Source organism: Biomphalaria glabrata, chromosome 4 (genome assembly GCF_947242115.1).
Source record: "Biomphalaria glabrata chromosome 4, xgBioGlab47.1, whole genome shotgun sequence".
NCBI classification, from domain to species: Eukaryota; Metazoa; Mollusca; class Gastropoda; family Planorbidae; genus Biomphalaria; species Biomphalaria glabrata.
Window position 1 is genome coordinate 15,141,246 of NC_074714.1, and position 22,235 is coordinate 15,163,480.

Here is a 22,235-nt window from a genome sequence, read left to right on the forward strand (position 1 = left end):
TATTCTTATCAGGACTAGTGTAAATTTTATTCTTATCAGGACTAGTGTAAATTTTATTCTTATCAGGACTAGTGTAAATTTTATTCTTATCAGGACTAGTGTAAATTTTATTCTTATCAGGACTAGTGTAAATTTTATTCTTATCAGGACTAGTGTGAATTTTATTCTTATCAGGACTAGTGTAAATTTTATTCTTATCAGGACTAGTGTAAATTTTATTCTTATCAGGACTAGTGTAAATTTTATTCTTATCAGGACTAGTGTAAATTTTATTCTTATCAGGACTAGTGTGAATTTTATTCTTATCAGGACTAGTGTAAATTTTATTCTTATCAGGACTAGTGTAAATTTTATTCCTATCAGGACTAGTGTGAATTTTATTCCTATCAGGACTAGTGTGAATTCTGTTAGAATTTGAACGACGTGTATGTACTATGAATGAAGGTGGAAATAACACAGGAAGGTTTCTGTGTAGCTGTGTTGCATGTCACAACAGGAGAAATCAAAGGTAAATGATTTTTTTTTTATTTCTATCAGAGTTTTTATAGTAAGCATTAAAGCTTTGATTTAAAGTTCAAGCATGCCTTTTATATATATATATAAACAGCAATATTTCAGGGTAAAATCATAGCTATTATTTATACAGACTTATATCAGCTCACAGCTCAGGTCATCAGCTATCGGCTGATAGTCTGGATAATGTATGAAGCTATAATATCGTGTACAATACTTTATTCCATTATCTATACATGTTGAATCACCCTGACTCTTGCGCACACATATTTACATTTTAATTCCTTTTTTACATTTGTATGTTACACTTTGTACACAAAATAAGGTAATATCATTTTTCAGACTCTAAGAATTCGTAGAATTTTGATATGAATATTGTTGTAACTCTAGTGGCGGACAGACAGGGTTAATGTGTGTGCGGCCCACTGATACATACGACTCAGGCCAATCACACATGTCAACGGATCAACGGCTGTCGATGGACAAGGGACAGTACAGTTAGTTCACGCAAGTATGACCTGTGTTATGGTCATGTGATCAAGAGCCTTCACGGTCGAGAGACAGTGTGTTAAAAAGGACAGTTGAGTCCAGGACAGCAAGGCAGTAAGGACTGTGTGGTACCTTGTGAGTCCTCGAGAATGTAGCTGTACGAGCTAGAGAGACTTGTAATGTTAAGTTAGGCAGTTCTGTTAAGTTCAAGAAAGCATTTGAATTTGATGTAGCCAATTGTGTTGAATTGGCTGTCGATGTATTTGTAATTAAACCGCCACTTTGTTACTTAAAGCTCTTTTTGTCAAATTCTTAGATGTGCTGTGTTGTGTTGTTAAGTAGAGTTTGCAGAAGGCCTGATTGAGAAGATCGTAACAATATTATAAAATATCACAAACTGTATGAATATTTAAAAACAAAAAAAAAAAATCGACAAAAATCTATAAATCATTTGCTTGCAATAGTGGACTTAGTATAGTCAATTTAAATAAGCCACTTTGTGCACTTTCCTGGCACATACATCCCCCAGTCAAATAAAATATGATGGCTGTCCGATCGTGGGGTATGCGTATCTAGACTGTCTTCTCGATATCCCGCGCTGTTTAAATATTTGGCTAGGATGTGATAACCTTTAATCCTAGAGGAACAAAAGTAAAGTATCAAAAAGTATTAATAGTTTTGACTAGCTAAAGTATGCTTTTTATAAAAAAAAATCTTTTTAAGTGCAAGTCAAACTTTGTTATCAAACTTTACATCTCATCATCTTTGCGGTCCTCACGCCATTCTCCACGGTCTCTTGCTTTCCACCTCTTCCCTGCCCTCTCGGCTTCATCTAAAACATTGTGTCACCACGTTCTTTTTGGTCTTCCTCTGCATCTTGTGCCCTGTCTAGCTCTGTTGTTGGTATTTTTTTAAAGCTGTGACCACACCAGTTAAAACAGTATCCGGAAAAACTTTATATAAATGAAATATAAGACAGTATAGAGATTTTTATTTTGCATTTAGATGCTATTTATTTTAAAAAAACCGGAACAACATATTATTGATCACGTGTTTTTGCAACGTTTAAGCTTCGAAATTAAATGTTATATAAGTTAGAGGAGCAAAGAAACATTGGTGGGCGTTGTTTTGTTTTTTACAAAAACATCCAGAACAATTTACTATAGATACTTCAAACTATTGCGATGTTTTGTAAGGTACATTTAAGGTTAAATCAGATTTTCAATAGCTTTTACTGTTTTTTTTTTTTAATATAAACTTGACGGACAAACCGACACTGGCGGATCCAGAACTTTCGAGTGGGGGGGGGGGCGATTTTTTTCCAAACCCTGACCCTATGCATAAACGTGCGTACAGCACACACACACATATATATTTCAAATATATATATATGAGAATAAAAAAGCAGCATTTCTCAACCTCCGGCGAAAAACAAAACAACTGGTGCAGCGCTATAAGGTTTCCTAGTGGGTCGCCAAAAGCGTTTTCTTGCATTCTTCACTGCAGAAACGTATTCTCCTGATATCTACAGCTCATTATTGATCAATGGAGTTCGGGGCGAAGCCCCGACGCCAAAAGCGTTTTCTTGCATTCTTCAATGCAGAAACTCATTCTCCTGTCATCTACTGCTCATTATTCATCAATAGAGTTCAGGGCGAAGCCCCTACTCAAAAAGCGTTTTCTTGCATTCTTCAATGCAGAAACGCATTCTCCTGACATCTACAGCTCATTATTCATCAGTGGATTTCATTATTCATCAAAGATTTCTTGCATTCTTCACAGAAGAAACGCATTCTCCTGACCAAAGGCTCATTATTCATATTATTAAAAAAAGGACTTTTCGAATAATGTTGTACTTGAAAAGTATTCTAATATGAATTTATAGGCCCTTAATACATTGCAAATAAAACCGATATTTTCCATGAAAAGATAAGATAACTCATATATTTAGATTTTGGCTTTGAGGATCGACGCCGAAAAAATAATTATTCGATAAATAATATTCAATACAATTTAAGTATAAATTGTGAGTTATAATCCCAAATTTATTTAACTAGCAAAATATCAGAGTGAGTAAAGGTTGGGAAAAGGGACTATGAAATAATTATTTGGGTTTAGAACTCATCTCCATCGTGACTCTTATACTGAAAAATTTCGTTTGAATTCTAACTTTCTTAAAATAATTATTATACATCAATGTGAAATTACATAAACTCTGTCTGGAAATGGGAGGGGCGGTAGAGTTAAAACGATTAATCCTCGCTCCTTTAACAATTTCTGCTAAAGATTGCATTTGGCATTAAAGAATAGGGCTGGGGCGACTCAACTAATTTTGTTCACAAACTATGATTCTCCATAAAAATATGACCGCCCCCCCCCCTCAGAGGGCTAGAGTGGGGAGGGCAGTACATGCAACCGCCCTCCCCCCAACCCCACCGAATCGGCAAGATACCAGAAAGGGATTGACATAATATAAAATTTATATATTAATTGAATTAATTTTGTTCACAAACTATGATTTGTCCATAAAAACGGACCGCCCCCCCCACTCAAAGGGTTTAGGTGGGAAAGGCAGTAGAGGTATTCGCCCCCCCCTCCCCGCCCAATCGGCACACAGGGAACGACATAGTATAAAGATCGGTTAAAATATCAATAACAAGTTTTAATCGTATAGATATTTAATTGATTCTGTTAGCAAGCTGTGATTTCTAGAAATAAATTGGATTGATACCATCGCCCCCTTCCGACCCCACCAAATCGGTCAACATACTAGAGGGGGGGGCGAAATAATCTAAAAATAGTTTGAAATATAAATAATTAGTATATATTATTAACATAAGTAATAAATTCGTATACATGTGTGTAAATTCTATACTAAAATTCGTCCGCTCATTAAGTAGGGGGGGGGGGGGGGGGGTCGGCCGAGTGGGGGGGGGGGGGCGATCGCCCCTACCGCCCCTCCTCTTCCCCTGGATCCGCAAGTGCAAACCGACCAACAGACAAATCGCACAAAAAAAGCGTCTTTTATCCTGATTGGTGGCTTATGGTTAACGAGGGTGTCATGTGGCTAACACAACGACCAACCGCTTTTACTTTTCCCCAACTAATGTCATGTACCCATTTGAGCTGGATGGACTCAAAGAGGCGCCCAAGGATCCCCCGAAAAAAAAAATCACAGTCTTCACCTGGATTCGAACCAATGACCCCCGGTTCAAAAGCCAAGCGCTTTACCGCTCAGCCACAGCCTACAGAATCAGATGACCTTTACATCATCTGCCCTATGGACAAGGTCTGAAAAGGGAACTTTACTTTTTATACTTTTTATCCTGATGGAGGTACTAAAAAAAAAATTTTTTTTTGAGGGAACTAGTTTTGTACCATACCTTGTAGTACTGAAAATACACAAAAACATATTTTTAGCGGCCCCCTAAAGGGGAAAAGACGCTATTAGTTTTGTGCGAAATGTCTGTCCGTCCGTCCCGTTTAGATCTCGTAAACTAGAAAAGATATTGAAAATCCGACATCACAATATTTTAGACCATTCAAAGTTCTGATGCAACGGCTACTTTTTTTTTCCTAAAAGCGAAAAATCTAATTTTTAAAATTAGTTATGGAAGCAGTTTTTTTAAATAGAAAAAAGCTAATCAGTATGCATTATAAGTTAAACCTAATTTAAAACGAATGGTAATCTTATAAATTTTATATTGTTGAACTCTTTAACAAGAGCTAATAATATTATTTTGAGGCTTCGAATAAGAGAGAGCCTTTTGAAAACAATTACATTATTTATAAGACTTCAGTTAGACCAGGAGAGGCGCGGTAAAGCGCTTAGCTTCCCAACCGAGGGTCACGGGTTCGAATCCTGGTGAAGAGTGGGATTTTCAACTTCGGAATTTTTGGGCGCCCCTGAGTCTACCCAGCTCTAATGGGTACCTGACAGTAGTTGGGGAAAAGTAAAGGCGGTTGGTCGTTGTGCTGGCTACATGACACCCTCGTTAACCGTAGGCCACAAAAACAGATGAACTTTACATCATCTTCCCTATAGACCACAAGGTATGAAAGGGGAACTAGTTAGGCCAGGTTCACATCTAACTTTGCATTCACTTGCACCTATACTAAGATCTGCTGCACCGTTGGGGCATTACACAAGATCTGTCAACCTTCTTTCTCCATTCTTATCTCTCATTTGTCTTTGATATAATTTCGTTTGGATGTTCTTTCTGAAAATATTGAAGCCTGCCTAGGTGGACTACTTCGGGGGCCGATTTTAAGTTTGTGTTTCCACACCAACTGTCTTTTGTAACCTTGTTTTTTTTACATTTTACATTTTGGTTTTGTTTTAGAATTGATGCATTTTTTATGACGAAAAATCGCTTGTATAATTAATTTTATAAACTAAACGGTTTGGTTTTAGAAAAAAAAAAAAGGAAGTCGTTGCACCTAAACTTTGCAAGCCACTTCTAGTTTTCGAGACAGACGGACAGAGAAACAGATGGACAAGCGGACATTTTGCACAAACGTAATAGCGACTTTTTCCCTTACGGAGGCCGCTAAAAATCGGTCTGTTAGAGTGATGAAAAAAATAAGCCATTTGCTACTATACTGAGTGATAGTGCAAGTTAAAAAGTTGGTATATGTTTATTTTGACCCGAAACTAAAAAAAAAAAAAAAATTAATAAATCTTTCAATGGAAGGCCCGAATTGCAACGCATTTTCCCTCCACCTACCCAACACCCTTTTGTGACCTTTGAACTTTAAAAAATTCCCCCCTCCCCCGTCATTTTTTTTTTTATTTGGCTATTTCTTCATTTCTCGAACGACCTACAAGCCAATAATTAGCACACCCACTCTTCTTTGACCGGTCAACTGTAGTCCAATAAACATATCTGAAGTCCCTTTACGTAATAAATGTTTTTACTGTCACTGTTTTTTACACTAACAGTATTTGCTATGTACTGTCTTGAAAAAGTTTAACGAATGTCAAAAATAATTTTTTTAATCTTTCTTTCACTTAAACCTAACAATGGCTATTTAATTCTTTGCAGCAGTCCTGATTTAAGACAAAGTTCCGTGCCAACAGACCCAAGAAGAGCTACTTATCATATGAACACATTCACGTCTCCAGCTGCAGGTTCTCCAAATCATCTGTACAATGAAATCCCTTCTAGAACATTCCAGTCTCAAATGAGTTCCTATCTACCTCCAGCATACGTCACACCAATCTTTAGAAATACTCATGGTCAGGTATATAGTGGCACACACTCTAGACCCAGCCCAGCAAGAGGACCAATGCAGATAAGATCCTACACGCCTCCCTCAAGTAGGACGTGGGCATCACAAGACACATTTGAAGATCTGCATAGCCAGACCACACCTGATACAGTGGCCTTACCTGATCCAAATAATTGGATATACAGGATCAATAACATTATTTCATCTGAAATAAGGATCTTAACAAGTGCCCCTCAGCGGATCAACAACACGATGCCGTTAAACGATCTGCCAGTGATTCGTCAGACATTGGATGTGATTTCAAGTGTGTCAACATTTCCAACACAGCCGTCATCTACACCGTCAAGCAATTTACTATCTTCAAATAATCCACCTTACTTGATGCCTAACACTGCACCAAACACATCTCAGTTATCTCTATTACCAAATAATCCACCTTACTTGATGTCTAGCACTGCACCAAACACACCCCAGTTATCTCTATCACCAAATAATCCACCTTACTTGATGTCTAGCACTGCACCAAACACACCCCAGTTATCTCTATCACCAAATAATCAACCTTACTTGATGTCTAGCACTGCACCAAACACACCCCAGTTATCTCTATCACCAAATAATCAACCTTACTTGCCAAATAATCCACCTTACTTGCCAAATAATCCACCTTACTTGATGTCTAGCGCTGCACCAAACACACCTCAGTTATCTCTATTACCAAATAATCCACCATCCTTGATGTCTAGCACTGCACCAAACACATCTCAGTTATCTCTATCTCCAAATAATCCACCTTACTTGATGTCTAGCACTGCACCAAACACATCTCAGTTATCTCTATCTCCAAATAATCCACCTTACTTGATGTCTAGCGCTGCACCAAACACATCTCAGTTATCTCTATCACCAAATAATCCACCTTACTTGATGTCTAGCGCTGCACCAAACACATCTCAGTTTTCTCTATCTCCAAATAATCCACCTTACTTGATGTCTAGCGCTGCACCAAACACACCCCAGTTATCTCTATCACCAAATAATCCACCTTACTTGATGTCTAGCACTGCACCAAACACACCCCAGTTATCTCTATTACCAAATAATCCACCTTACTTGATGTCTAGCACTGCACCAAATACATCTCAGTTATCTCTATCACCAAATAATCCACCTTACTTGATGTCTAGCGCTGCACCAAACACATCTCAGTTATCTCTATCTCCAAATAATCCACCTTACTTGATGTCTAGCACTGCAAACACATCTCAGTTATCTCTATCTCCAAATAATCCACCTTACTTTCCAAATAATCCATCTTACTTGATGTCTAGCACTGCACCAAATACATCTCAGTTATCTCTATCACCAAATAATCCACCTTACTTGATGTCTAGCGCTGCACCAAACACATCTCAGTTATCTCTATCTCCAAATAATCCACCTTACTTAATGTCTAGCACTGCACCAAATAGATCTCAGTTATCTCTATCTCCAAATAATCCACCTTACTTAATGTCTAGCACTGCACCAAATACATCTCAGTTATCTCTATCTCCAAATAATCCACCTTACTTGCCAAATAATCCACCTTACTTGATGTCTAGCGCTGCACCAAACACATCTCAGTTATCTCTATCACCAAATCATCCACCTTACTTGATGTCTAGCGCTGCACCAAACACACCTCAGTTAACTCTATTACCAAATAATCCACCATCCTTGATGTCTAGCACTGCACCAAACACATCTCAGTTATCTCTATCTCCAAATAATCCACCTTACTTGATGTCTAGCACTGCACCAAACACATCTCAGTTATCTCTATCTCCAAATAATCCACCTTACTTGATGTCTAGCGCTGCACCAAACACATCTCAGTTTTCTCTATCTCCAAATAATCCACCTTACTTGATGTCTAGCGCTGCACCAAACACACCCCAGTTATCTCTATCACCAAATAATCCACCTTACTTGATGTCTAGCGCTGCACCAAACACACCTCAGTTATCACTACATATCCCATCGGCCACAGTTCAAGAGTCTTCCATAGATTCTAGCAATCAAGATTATGAAGTCACAGAGATTGCCTACGTTCAAAGAGACTCTGGTGTAAATAGTTTTACTGGACACTATTTCTTTCTTCCATTCACATTAGAATTTAATAATAATACCAATGAACACATGGCTGGAGCTATGGATTACACTGAAGGTAGGTTGTCTTTAGTTTTTTCTTTTCATTGTCTAAATTGTTTCGTTTGTTTTTGATTTACAACGCTCCCAGGGCCGGCCCTAACATTTTCGAGGCCCTATGTAAAACTGATTACGCTGGGCCCAGTCTGCTAAGGGATAAATAAATTCGTCTTTGCAAAGTAATAAATATAATAGAAGTTGACAATGTCGTTTTTTTTTTTATTTTTTTTTATCGCGAGTAGAATTGGCACCCTAAAAATGACAATGTTGTCTATTTTTCAGAAGATTTTCATGGGTTTTCAGGAGATTTTAATAATTTCACATTTCCAGGACATAGGTGGCCTAATTAATTTTGATGAAGACATATTTTATTAAGTAGCTCTACTCCTTTCTTAATATATTTAGTTCTAGGTGCATTTTTGTGAATAGTCTCCCTTGTCAAATGGAAACTACGATAAAAAAAAACAACAAAAGGTAACTGAAGCATACATAAAAGTAAATGTAATTGGTTTCTGTTATAAATGTGTTAAATAGGGAACAGTGAAGCAGAAGTTGATACGAACTTACGAGAAGAAGTTTCCATGCCTGAGGAGGTAATTATCGATCATCGGAAGCAGCTCTGTCCTCACAACGATACGGACGAATGTGATGATGACTGTCCATATCTGCATGGTCGGATTTGCCATCTGTGTCATACGCATCGATTAAATCCATATAATCCAGGTTTACATTTTTATGTAAGTAATGATAGGCCACTTGTGCGCAGTGTGCACATACATTTTTATTTCCACCAATATGATGGACGAGCTTGAAGTTAAACCAATCCGACTTCCTCTTATTACTTCTGAAATTTTGTTGCTACCAATTTATTAAGAAAAAAATTTTAGTTTAAAAAAACAAACTTTTATTAGAGAAACCAGTATAGACATTAACATTTACATCAGGTATCCCTTAGACTCTCTCTCTCTCTTTTCTCTCTCTCTCTCTTACTCTTTTGTCCCTCTTTTCTTCTCTCGTTCTATTACTTCTCTCTTTCTACTTATCTCTTTCTTGTCTCTTTTTACTTTTCTCTTTCTTGTCTCTTTTTACTTTTCTCTTTCTTGTCTCTTTTTACTTTTCTCTTTCTTTTCTCTTTTTACTTGTCTCTTTTCTTCTCTCGTTCTATTACTTCTCTCTTTTCTTCTCATTCTCTTTAATATCTTTTTTCTTATCTCTCTCTTTCTTGTCTCTTTGCTTCTCTCTCTCTCTTTCTTCTCTCTTTTCTTCTCTCTCTTTCTTTCTTCTCTCTTTTCTTCTCTCTCTCTATCTTTTTGTTCTCTTTTTTCTTCTCTCTTTCTCTCTTTATATTCTCTCTTTTCTTCTCTCTCTATCTCTCTTTATTTGACATCAAGGCCACATGAAAACTTCTAAAAGCCAGATATAATAGACAAGTGTCTCAACACTTTACCAAGTCTACTAATTGCTCTATTTTAGGCTTGCTTAAAACAACATAAGAAACAAAGTGAAAAAATGGAATGCAGCATTTGTATGGAAAAAATCACTGAGATGGAAACTGATCGATACTTCGGTATCCTAGAGAATTGCAGCCATTGTTTTTGTATACGATGTTTACTTGCATGGCGGAGGAGGAGAGAAATGGCTAACTATAAGTATGTTTTTATCTTTACATTTCTACATTTTGTGTGTGTTTTTGTTTAATTTATTCTACCAAAATTAAAATGACTTAAACGTTAACTTCACTGTCTTCTCAGGCTCCTTCACCTTCACCTAATCTGTTGGACCACATAAAATCTGTTGGACCACATAAAATATGTTGGACCACATATAATCTGTTGGACCACATATAATCTGTTGGACCACATATAATCTGTTGGACCATATTTAATCTGTTGGACCACATATAATCTGTTAAACCACATATAATATGTTGGACCACATATATACTGTTGGACCACATATAATCTGTTGAACCATATATAATCTGTTGAACCACATATAATCTGTTGGACCACATATAATCTGTTGAACCACATATAATCTGTTGGACCACATATAATCTGTCGACCGTCTTTCTCTATTCCTCTCCATCTGTTGCCCTAGAATGAAATCATTGTCAATTACAGAACTGTCTATTCCTTATTGTTGTCTTCACATCTGTCTCTTCTATTCACCTGGCACTGCTCCTTTAGACAAGTCTTAGTCAGCTCTGAGGATGGAAATAGAGTTTTGGTTTGTCTTTTTTTCTTTGTGACAGTGTTCAGCAGGTCATCTTGGAGTTCAATTTACAGCGAGATCTTGTTTCCTTCAATTGTGAGTCTTTTTATATGATTTCTAGAATCTTTCTGTAGCATCTCGATTCTAGAATCCTCCTCTCTTGCTTCTAAGACTAAGACTGTTTTATTGATCCTAAATGGAAATTTGTTGTGATTACAAGGGCTCTTTTCTCGTATACAGACAACACAACCGAAACAGACAACACAACAGAAACAGACACATAAATAGAACAGACACAACATAAAGAGTTCGTTCGGTGACTGCACACTGGCATCCTGGTCCTTTTTTTATGTTTCCTGATCAAACGGTGGAGTTGACCGAGTAAGGTACGAGTCTTTGTACCGCTCTGTTCTTGTCTTGATTGACAGCAGTCGACCACTTCGCGAAGACTTGACGTAGTTATGATGAAGCGGGCGGCCGATTTTTTGAACATAACAAATTATACTTTATTTTGAGTGTATTATTTTATTGTATAGTCTAAGAAGAAGGTATTGGATACAATCATTACGTTTGTTAAAATTAATTTGTATATGTATAAGCTTTAATTGTAATATACATTATTGTTGTCTCTTTCGCAGAGCCTGTCCAGTCTGCCGGACTCCTTCCGAATATATTTTAGGCTTCAAATTTTGGATAGTATGTCCACTGTCAAAAAAGAAGTTAATAGAATGTAGGAAAACACGAGACCAGGAAAGAAGGCTCTGACAAAACTTTAGAATGAACTTTTATTTACAACTAGACATATGTTACCCGCGACCCGCGGGTCTTTATTTGCGCATTACTGTCGATATAGTCACTGAGAGTGTTTTGTAAACAATTAAACGAAATAATAATGTAATAAGTAAAGCGAATGTGTCAATGTAAAAATAGTGTGAATGAAGCTAACAAATGAAAATAGCTAATAGGCTTAAATCCATTTTTTCAAATTAAAACATTCGCTTGTAGGCCTACATATATTTGATTAAAATTTGAGATGAATAGACTTTATTTTGTATGTTCATGTGTTAAAGTATAAAGTAGATCTTGAGGTAGACATAGATCTAAATCTACACTAATCTAGAGTTAAATTTTGGCTTTTATAGAGCTCATTCTGTGTTGCGCATGCGTGACCTTTTTTCATGAATGAATATGGGCCTATCTCAACACGGCTACTGAGCTTTAGCGAACAGCGAACGAATGTATTAAAAATGCTTTAGAAAAACAAATTTTAATGTTAATTTGATTAAAATATGAAATGAATGGACAATAATTAGTATGTTTATTTGTTAAAGCATAAAACTATCTTTGCGAAAAGAAGTTTTATCATCTTAGAGTTCAATAAGAGTTTTAGACCTAGGCCTAGGAATAGACTCAGTAGAGAGATGTGTTGATGTGTAACCATTTGGTATTGTCTAATGAAATAATGTTCGCCAGGAAATCTGTAGTCACAGATATCAGGAACTAATTTATGTAAAAAATGCTTTTGAAACACAAAATTGAAGGTTAATTTTATTATATAATGAAATCAATGGATCTTCTTTTGTATTTTCATGTGTCAAAGTAAAAAACTATCTTCGCAAAGTGTATTTCTTAAAATTAGATCTAGGTCTAAATCCTTTCGATCTTTTCTCATGTCAACATTGTTAACCATGGCCTAGATCCATAAAATACTATAGCTGTAATAGAGTCGGATGACTTTATTTTTTTTAGGGTCTTAAGTTTGTTTTAGGGCTACAATACATACACTACGGTCTAAGTTGGTACCCAAGGAACATTCCTGCCAAGTTTTATTAAGATTGGTCAAGCGGTTTTGATGTCTATAAGTAACATACATACATACAACATACATACATACATACGCCTTACTTTATACTTTATAGTATAGATTTTACATTTTAAATTTACATTTTTCATACGTTAAAAAGTCTTTCAAATAATGCTGTGATAAATACATTTTATTGTATCAGAGTATTTATCAACTCTGTCTGTCTCTTTGTCTGTGAGGATTCTTGTACATAATATTTCTTCCACTTCCCGTTCGTACCATGTTTAAGCTTTGCGCAGTTAGCCTATTCATTGTCGGTGACATGAATTAATTTTTAAAAAATATTAACCAATGTGTTAATTATGAGAATGTGATCAAAGCATGTGATAACCATGTGTTGTACTCGCGTTATTTATTTTATTCAAGCCATCCCTCATGGACTTTCTTTTTCGCAGTATACATTAGTGTTTAATTCATTTTATTAATGCCAAATTGTTTCTTTTTGTTTTAAAAATACTTGACATTTTTCAGTTCAATGAAATTATTTCCATAATGTCCTCGTTGATCTACTACACATAACAAAACGCAGCCAAACATTTAGAAATGTTGTATTTACTTCAGCTGTGAAATATGCGACTTTCATTTATATTTTTAAAAATATATTTGCGAATACAATGTTTTAATTGACACTTAGCCTTCTGTCTTTCATTAACCCTGTTTTTTTATATCTTTGTTTTAGATGTTTTATCAAAATAAATGAATGTTTAATCTGTGTACATTCAATTAATTAAATTTCTTATTTATGTCATTATTTGTTGTACTACTTTTTTTTCTAACTAAAATAAAGACTTGTTTTGATAAAGTCGAAAGTTGGCTTCCTTTACTCTGGACATATTTTATTTACTAACATAGTGACAGGCAAAATGAAACTCTATAATTTTATTATATTATTTCTATTCGTACAATACTTAAAAGCAATTATATAACCTCTTCAAGAAACGTTTGGGATTACAAGCATAGCTCATCTATTGCAATAAAAAAGCAAGGTTACAAAGACAGTTTGTGTGGAAACACAAATTTAAAATCTGCCCCCGAAGTGGTCCATCCAGACAGGCTTCAATATTTTCAGAAAGAACATCCAAATGAAATTATATCAAAGACAAATGAGAGATAAGAATGGAGAAAGAAGATTGACAGATCTTGTGTAGTGCCCCAATGGTGCTGCAGATCAAGGTATAGGTGCAAGTGAATGCAAAGTTAGATGTGAACCTGGCCTAATTAGTTCCCCTTTCAGACCTTGTGGTCTATAGGGCAGATGATGTAAAGTTGATCTGTTTTTGTGGCCTACGGTTAACAAGGGTGTCATGTAGCCAGCACAACGACCAACCGCCTTCACTTTTCCCCAACTAATGTCAGGTACCCATTAGAGCTGGGTAGACTCAGAGGCGCCCAAGGATTCCGAAGTTGAAAATCCCAGTCTTCACCAGGATTCGAACCCGGGACCCTCGGTTCGGAAGCTAATCTTTACCGAGCCTCTCCTGGTCTTACAAAATGTCATTGTTTTGAAAAAGCTTTTTTTTTTTTTTAGGATACCTCAGCTTTTTTTAGCTTTTGACTTCAGTTGTCGAGGTGTTTACAGACATAATATATTATTTTATATCAATAATAATACAAAGAATATTTAATAAAAACAAAATTTTGTGAAGGCATAGTTTCAAAAGCACAATTCATGATTTTCCTCATGGACATCGAGTAGACTTTTTAAAGAAAACTCATAACATATTAATTTATATTAGTAATAATACAAAGAATATTTCATAACAACAACATTTTTATGAGGGAAATAGTTTCAAAAACACATTCCAGGATTTCCAGCATGATCGTGGAGTATGCTGCAGCAAAGGTCCATAATATGATGACAGCTTTTTTTTTTTTTTTTTTTTCGTTCCTTGTCGAAAGTGAAGTCTACATCTCTATTTCTTTATCAGTCAGAATAGAATTATAGATTATTATATGATAAGTAATTCTTGAGAAAATAACAATCGACAAAAAAAAATCTGGTATATGAAAATCAAACTAAATAATTCTCTACCCTAAAGTCCATTATTTTTCTAAATGTTAATTTCAAGTGATTGGGATCAAACACCTTATTATTATGTATAGTTAATTATAGTTGTACATACAATGTGTAATTCTTTTACGTGAAAATAGATAGATATGACGTAATATGATGACAGCTTAATCTTTCATTTGAACTCTCAAAAACATTGCATACAAAAAAATTTGTTCAAGAAAATGAAATTTATAAGATTACTATTCGTTTTAATTTAGGTCTAACTTATAATGCATACTAATTAGCTTTTTCTCTTTAAAAAACTGCTTGCATAACTGATTTTAAAAATTAGATTTTTCGCTTTCAGGAAAAAAAAAAGTAGCCGTTGCATCAGAACTTTGAATGGTCTAAAATATCGTGATGTCGGATTTTCAATATCTTTTCTAGTTTACGAGATCTAAACGGGATGGACGGACAGACGGACAGACATTTCGCACAAAACTAATAGCGTCTTTTCCCCTTTCGGGGGCCGCTAAAAATCAATAACAAGGCTTTTCATAGAATCCGAAGAATAATGGGGAACGCAGTATTTCACGTAGATACACAGCCCCAGTTGTGACCTACATATTTTCCCACACCAGGGTAAGCATAACCATTGTACGCTGGTGGTCGGTTAAAATTTTCCTTTCGCCGTTTGCATCTGTCCTCGAATCGGATTTTCTTTTGGTCTCAAATGTGTATGCTGCGGCTTTTGCGAGTGACCTTCAGCTGTCTCGTTCTGATGCCTCATGCAGCCTGTTGCTCTCTATGTCAGCTAAGGCAAGTTGGCGCCTAAGCTGGTCTTCAAAGCGTTTCCGTGGGGCACCTTGGTTACGTCGGCCACTTTTTAGCTCACAAAAAAAACAACTACTTTTTGGCATACGTTCGTCCCCCATACGGGATACGTGCCCTGCCATGCGTAACTGTCAGACCATAAGAAGTCCCTCTATACTGTCCATACCGGCGTTCACAAGGACATCGCTGAGTGTAGTGCGGTCTTGTGCCCGTATGTACAACAGAAAATAATGTTCTCGTGGAAAATAAACTGTTTGGCAGTCCCAGTATTCATTTACACTTTCATTGTTATAGAATGGTGTGACCAGGGCCGGACCTAACCATCGCGGGCCCTATGCGAGGGGCCCTGTCTGGGTATGTTAAGGATAATAAGTGAAAATTAATATTTTGTTTTTGAAAATAAATTCTTCTTTGCATTTTATTCATTATTTATTGTGCAGACCTGCCTATAGTTACTCAAATTTAAAAAAAAAAAATACCGCAAGTACGAAAATACGATTTCAAATAGTCGCGATAAGCATTTCATATCCCTTTTTTCTCCCTCTAAACTAGCTTACGAGCAGTCACGGAGGTCACGCTTAGCCACTAGCGGAACCAGAACTTTGGAAAGGAAGGGGGGGGGGCAATTTTTCCAAACCCTTACGCCCAGTCAGTGGCGTAACAAGGGGGGGTGGGGGGAGAATTTTTAGATCCCCCCGGGCCCCCGGCCCCCACCTGGAGGGGACCCCCAAATGGGTGTCCGAAATGTATTTGTAAATACATAAATTAATATATTTGATTGACAAATATTGTCAATGGGTGTCTTTTTTTTTTTCAACATTTATGGATTAAATTTATCACAAAGACTAAACCTAGATCTAGGTCTATCAGTACGTTGACTTTGTTGACATTTTAAAAATATTTTTTTCACACAGAGATCAAAGTTTTTTTAGAAATTAGTTTTACATTTTAAACTTTGTTGCCACGACTAATTCCAGGTATCTTGTTACCTTTACTAATAATAGATCTAAATGGCGAGTATTTTATGGCTACACTAATCAACCATGAAGCAAAATTTACAGAATCTAGTATAACAGATCTAAAAGTTATTCTTAATAATGCTAGAATAGTCCATTATTCGGGTGTGGCGTCCATAATTTCAGAATTAAACTTCACCCTCCAGTTATTACCCCTCTATTCATCTTTCCTCAATCCAATGGAAACTCTCTTTTTATTTCCATCTAATCCTTTTGCTTTCGCACAAAACATAAACAAAAAAAAAAACAATGACGTAATATCATATAATATTAGCACATCATTCCTTTTAAAGTTCTTAAGAGTGATATCTACTAGCAGGGCCGGCCCTAGCATTTGCGGGGCCCAATGCGAAACTGATCGCGCTGGGCCTAGTCTGGGTAGGGATAAGCATAATGTCAAAATTATTTTTTTTTTAATTAGAAAATAGGCCTACTTTCGTCTTTGCAATAAATTTTTATCAAATGAAAGCTCGCAATGCCACTTTTTATTTATTGGCACCCCAAAATGTCAATTTCGTCTATTCTTTAGGAGATTTGAATACATTCAAAAAAAGTTCAGGACTTTATCGTATATTTTGCCTTTTCATGAGATTTCCTGGAGGCCTTGGAAAATCAGGAGGTCGCGAAAACCCTGTTATTTTATATATCTTATAATGGTTTAATTTAATAATGTACACTTAGAATTAGCGCGGGGCCTATGAAAGCGCGGGGCCCACTGCGACCGCATAGGCTGCAGTGGCCTAAGGCCGGCTCTGTCTACTAGGAACTTTAACAATTCGTCCACTTCTGGTTGTCTTGACTTGCACAACAAGTTCTCTAGACGTTGGTCTATAACTGTCTGTTTCGTTTGTTCCAACAGTTTGCAGTTCATTGTCTTCATCGGTATCATAGTACCCAGAGATGTCTTCATCGAAACTCTTATGTAAAAAGCGTTGATTTCTTCTGTATGTTTTTCCATCGTTTGTCTTTATGATGTAAGATCTGTGTGCTAAATGTTTTTTTTTTTTTTTATGACAACTGCTTTCTGCCATGTTTGACATAGACGAACTCTCCGACAGAAAAATCTTTAGGTAGTCTTGCTTTTGCATCGTATTTCACTTTGTTTTTCATCTGTCGTTTGTTGAGTAATGTCTCTGCATTTTCAGCTAACGATGGTTTCAATAGTTTGGGATCAGTTGGAATGATTCCCTGAATCTTCTACTCGTCAGCAGTTGTGATGGTGAATACGACAGTCCACTTATCGGATTATTTCTATACTCGAGCATAACGAGATATGGATCTTTCCCACTTTTGTATGCTCTTAATCCTTTAACTTTCGCACAAAACTTAAACAACCAACAATGACGTAATACCATTATAATATTAGCACAGAATCTTCTTCATGCAGTGGAAAATGTTTTGCCTATCTGGAATTCTGGTCAAAGCTCCTGCGCCCAATTAATATAGTTCAGAAGAAACTACAAAAGTCTGGCATATACGGGAAGCTGTCAGAGAAATTAGTAGGCCTACCCTTGCATGCTTTCTGCAACATGATGAGAAACTGACAAAAACCCAATCCATCGAAAAAGCAAAACAAGGTAGTGAATGCTATGGATTCCCTGTAATCAAAACAACCAGAAGAAAGAAAAGACTTGATGGGAAGTTGAGTTCTAATGTAGGACTGTCAATAGAACTGCAATTCAAACGTGTTGCGACAGAAGTGCTGGACAGATTTCATATGGAGATGAAGGGCAGATTCCAAAGGCTGGAAAGAAAATAGATACCTTTGGGTTTCTTCTTGAACCAAGACACCTGTTAGATGAAGACACGCTTATGACAAACTATGCTATTTTTCCTGTTTGTATGATGAAATAAATGGAAAATCGCTTTTTCAATGATGTCATTGATGCACGAACACTTCTCATCAACAAACCAGTAATAAAATTACCAATAGACATATTGAGGAAACAGGCTTCATATGGGAATGACGTGTGCTCAAAGTATCAATGTAGTTGATGTTATAGATGTCTTTGCTGCACAGAATGCACGACGTGAAGCGATATCAATTGAGATTTGTGCATTTTTTAACGGTATTATTCATTATAAGAGTCTTGATGATTACTTTTTGTTAAGTTTACTGATATACTGAACCAATTTGATTTGGGGCTTATATATTTTTGCCTACATTATCTCATGTCATATGTCGAATGTCAAAATGCAAGGGGCCCCCAAAGAGGTCAATCCCCCCGGGCCCCCAAATCCCTAGTTACGCCACTGCGCCCAGTAAACCCTAACCCTAAGCATAAACGAGCGTGCAGCATATTTATATTTATATTTATATTTATATTTATATTTATATTTATATTTATATTTATATTTATATTTATATTTATATTTATATTTATATTTATATTTATATTTATATTTATATTTATATTTATATTTATATTTATATTTATATTTATATTTATATTTATATTTATATTTATATTTATATTTATTATAAAAAAGCAGTGTTTCTCAACTTTCGGCGAAAACACACACACACGCACAAACGCATTATCCTGAAATCTACAGCTTATTATTCATCCTATAAAAAAAACAACTTCTGAATAATGTTTTACTACATTGCAAATGCAACCGATACGTTACTTAAAATATAAGATACCCAACATATTTAGATAAAGACTTTGAGGATTGCCGCCCCCCCCCCCCCCCGAAAAAAAATGTATTTGAAAAATAATATTTAAAAAAGCACATTCGCTTGTTCAATAGGCATGTTTGTAACTTTGTTTTGTTACAGAACTATACTTCAAAGCTCTAAAGAAAAAATTTCAAAAGTGGGAGGAGAAATGAAGTGAACCAATTAGATTCTACTCCATTCTTTTTTCATTTTTAGGATTTTTTTTTTAAACAACTGTAAAAATATCAGCATGAGTAGGCCTAAAGGTTGGGAAAAGGCGACTAGGAAAATAATATCAGGGTTCAGAACTCATTTCAATTGTTAATCTTATAATGAAAACTTTCGTATGAATTCTAAATTATCTTAAAATGACTAAGATAAATTCGTGTGCAATTACATAAACGTTTTCGCCATATATATTTGACTTTCCTATTTTAAAACGTCATCTTTTCTCCTGGAAAGGAGAGGGGGAGGTAGAGTGAAAACGTTAATCCTCGAACCTTTTATAATTTTTGCCAATGAAGGCATTTGGCATTAAAGAATAGTGGTCGGGCGAGTCGATAAAAGAATTTAATTTATAACACATATAAATTATATAAGTGACATTTGATTTTTAATTTTGTAATTTCTTAACTAAAATACAAAAAGAAAAAAAGTATTGGTTTGTTTGATGGGTGGAAGGCGATTGCATTTATCACCCCTCCCACCTGGTACAACCTATTATCATTTTATATTTACTAATGATAACATTGGAGATCAGAGTGTGTGTGCGACATACGAAATAAATGGGTTCAAATATCAATATGTAGTTGATATTATATAGATATTCACAAATGTTGTTCAGAAACTATGATGTGACCATAAAAATAGGACAGCCCACCCCCCCTCACTCAGAGGGTTTAGCTGGGAAAGGCAGTAGATGTATTCGCCCCTCCCCCCACTCAATTGGCTAACAGGGGAACGACATAATATAAAGTTCGGCTAGAATATCAATAACAAACAAGTTTTAATTGATATTTAACTGATTCTGTTAACAATCTGTGATTTCTACAAATTAATTGGACCGCCCCCCCCTCGAAAGTTTATGGTGGTGGTGGGGCGGGATTGATGCTATCACCACCTCCCCACCCCACCAATCTGCAAACATACAAACATACAAGAGAGGGTGGGCGAAATAGTCTAAAAATAGGTTGAAATATAAATAAATAGTATATTTTACTAACATAACTAATAAATTCGTATACAACTTGTGTGATTTCTTTACTAAAATTCGTCTGCCCCCATCCCTTCGGGAGGGGGGGGGGCGGTCGAGATCGGGCATTGCCCCCTCCTGGATCCGCCAGTGCGCTAAGCCGTTCTATGGGGGCGGGGGAACAGAAAAGTCGGGTGAAAACAGTGTGCCCAGATCTATACGTTGATTGGTTCTTGAGAGCAATGATATGTAGTATGGAAATGAAGAACGCGAGAGTGAGGGAGTGGCGCGTTCGGACTGTTCAGTTAGCTGATACAACTTGACTTTTTCATTAGAATCCCTGATTCCCGTATTCATTAAAACAAAATTAATTTTAAAAATATAGAAGCGCTATCGATTCAAACACATTGTACATTTAGATTTTGATATCTAGATCTAAGAATTTTGATCTAGATTATTTATTATACAGGAATAGATCTAGCCTAAACTACAACCCTATTGTGTCTAGCTAGACATTGCGTTTCGATTCTCTTTATTTTAGACCCAATTTAGTATGATCTAGATCGATAACATCTAGATCTAGATCCTTAGATCAAGGTTGAACCTGAAGGTAGGCCTACGAAAGTTTTGGAGTAGGTCTCTGTTTGTAGCGGGATCAGTAACACTCTTGAGTCCAGATCTAGATATCATCTCATATAGATCTAGATTTAGATCTAATCATAACATCTAATCTATTCTAAAGTTTCTTATTCTCGAAAATCATTTAGAAGAAGTGATTTAGATCTAAATTATGAAATAAGAAATCTAGCGTAAAACCACTAGAGATCTCATTTATATAATTCAGGCTAAGTTTAAGATCTTTATGCAACTAGATATGTTATACTAGTCTTTGTTGGTATCTAGAGTCTAGACCAGATCTCTATTACTAAAGTATTAGAAATGAATATAATAATGTATAATAAGTTTGGTGGATTTAGATTTTGGATCTAGTCTCTAGAGCTCTGCAACTAGTAGATTAATAGATTATATAGATCTAGATTCTAAATTTACTAGTGACAGTTGTGATATACATAACTGTATGGCCAGTATAACTGTATTAATTAGAAAGAAAATTGTCTTCCTTAATCTAGAGGTAAATATAATGTTATTTTGCTTTTTAATTACAATATCGCGATGAAGTTAATTTTCGAATCTTGAGTGTAGCGAAGTCATACAGTATATCATCCAAATTTTGTTTCCTACATAGATCACGCTCACAAGCAATTAGCAAGTATTGCCAAACTGAGATTGTTATGAGCCGTGGAAAATCACGAAGGCCGCAGGAGCCCTGTTATATAAGTTGTAATGGTTTGATTTAATAATATACGTAGAATTAGCTCGAGGCCCGCTGCGGCCGTATAGGTTGCAGTGGCCTTTGACCGGCCATTGGATTGACCCCAGCATATCGACATGCTCACAAGAAAATTTAACAAAAATGTCTACAGCCCCCTTCCCCCAAGTGTTCCATCATACGGTTATATCTGAATAGTAGGGATGGAGGCCGTGGACTACAAAACATCTAAAAAGTTATTTAAGATCCAAGTTTTAAAAATAACATCACAGCTCCAGACCCTATTGTTATATCATCCGAATGTATAATGACAAATGACCTCGCAGACACACTCAAAGGCCTATGCATCCCTAAGTGGATCCTTACTGTTTGTCAAAGGGCAGTACTGCCACATCACCAGAAGTTTTCCAAGTGAACAATGTTAATATGGACTACAATGAATTTTCTTTCCCTTTAACGAACCTCGACCCTAGCAATGTCGAAGAATGAAAATTAGTTGATTTTTTGAAAACAATAAAGATACAAAGGTTTATCAACTCTGTCTATTCTGGATGAATAATACATTTAGACTAAAACTAAGGCCTGTAGTCGGAGTGCAGCATTTATCGTGGTATTCAGTCCTAGCCCTGACCTATATATTTTTCCTTATTCAGCGCAGATTAAATGATGACCTTTGCAGGCGATAGTCAATTTAGGTTCTCATTGT

The 22,235-nt window shown here is 36.0% G+C and overlaps 1 protein-coding gene across 1 annotated transcript in view; it reads left to right on the forward strand.

Annotated features, from left to right (window-relative positions):
* The first annotated feature begins 352 nt into the window (after positions 1–352).
* The window catches only part of LOC106077415 (mucin-2-like), a 48,440-nt gene continuing 26,557 nt past the window's right edge, over positions 353–22,235 (forward strand). Inside the window, exons 1-4 of the mRNA XM_056026371.1 lie at positions 353–508; positions 6,048–8,443; positions 8,959–9,017; positions 11,277–11,368. Of these exons, the coding sequence (XP_055882346.1) occupies positions 435–508; positions 6,048–8,443; positions 8,959–9,017; positions 11,277–11,368 (2,621 nt within the window). The 5' untranslated portion in view covers positions 353–434. The remainder of the gene's footprint in view (positions 509–6,047; positions 8,444–8,958; positions 9,018–11,276; positions 11,369–22,235) is intronic.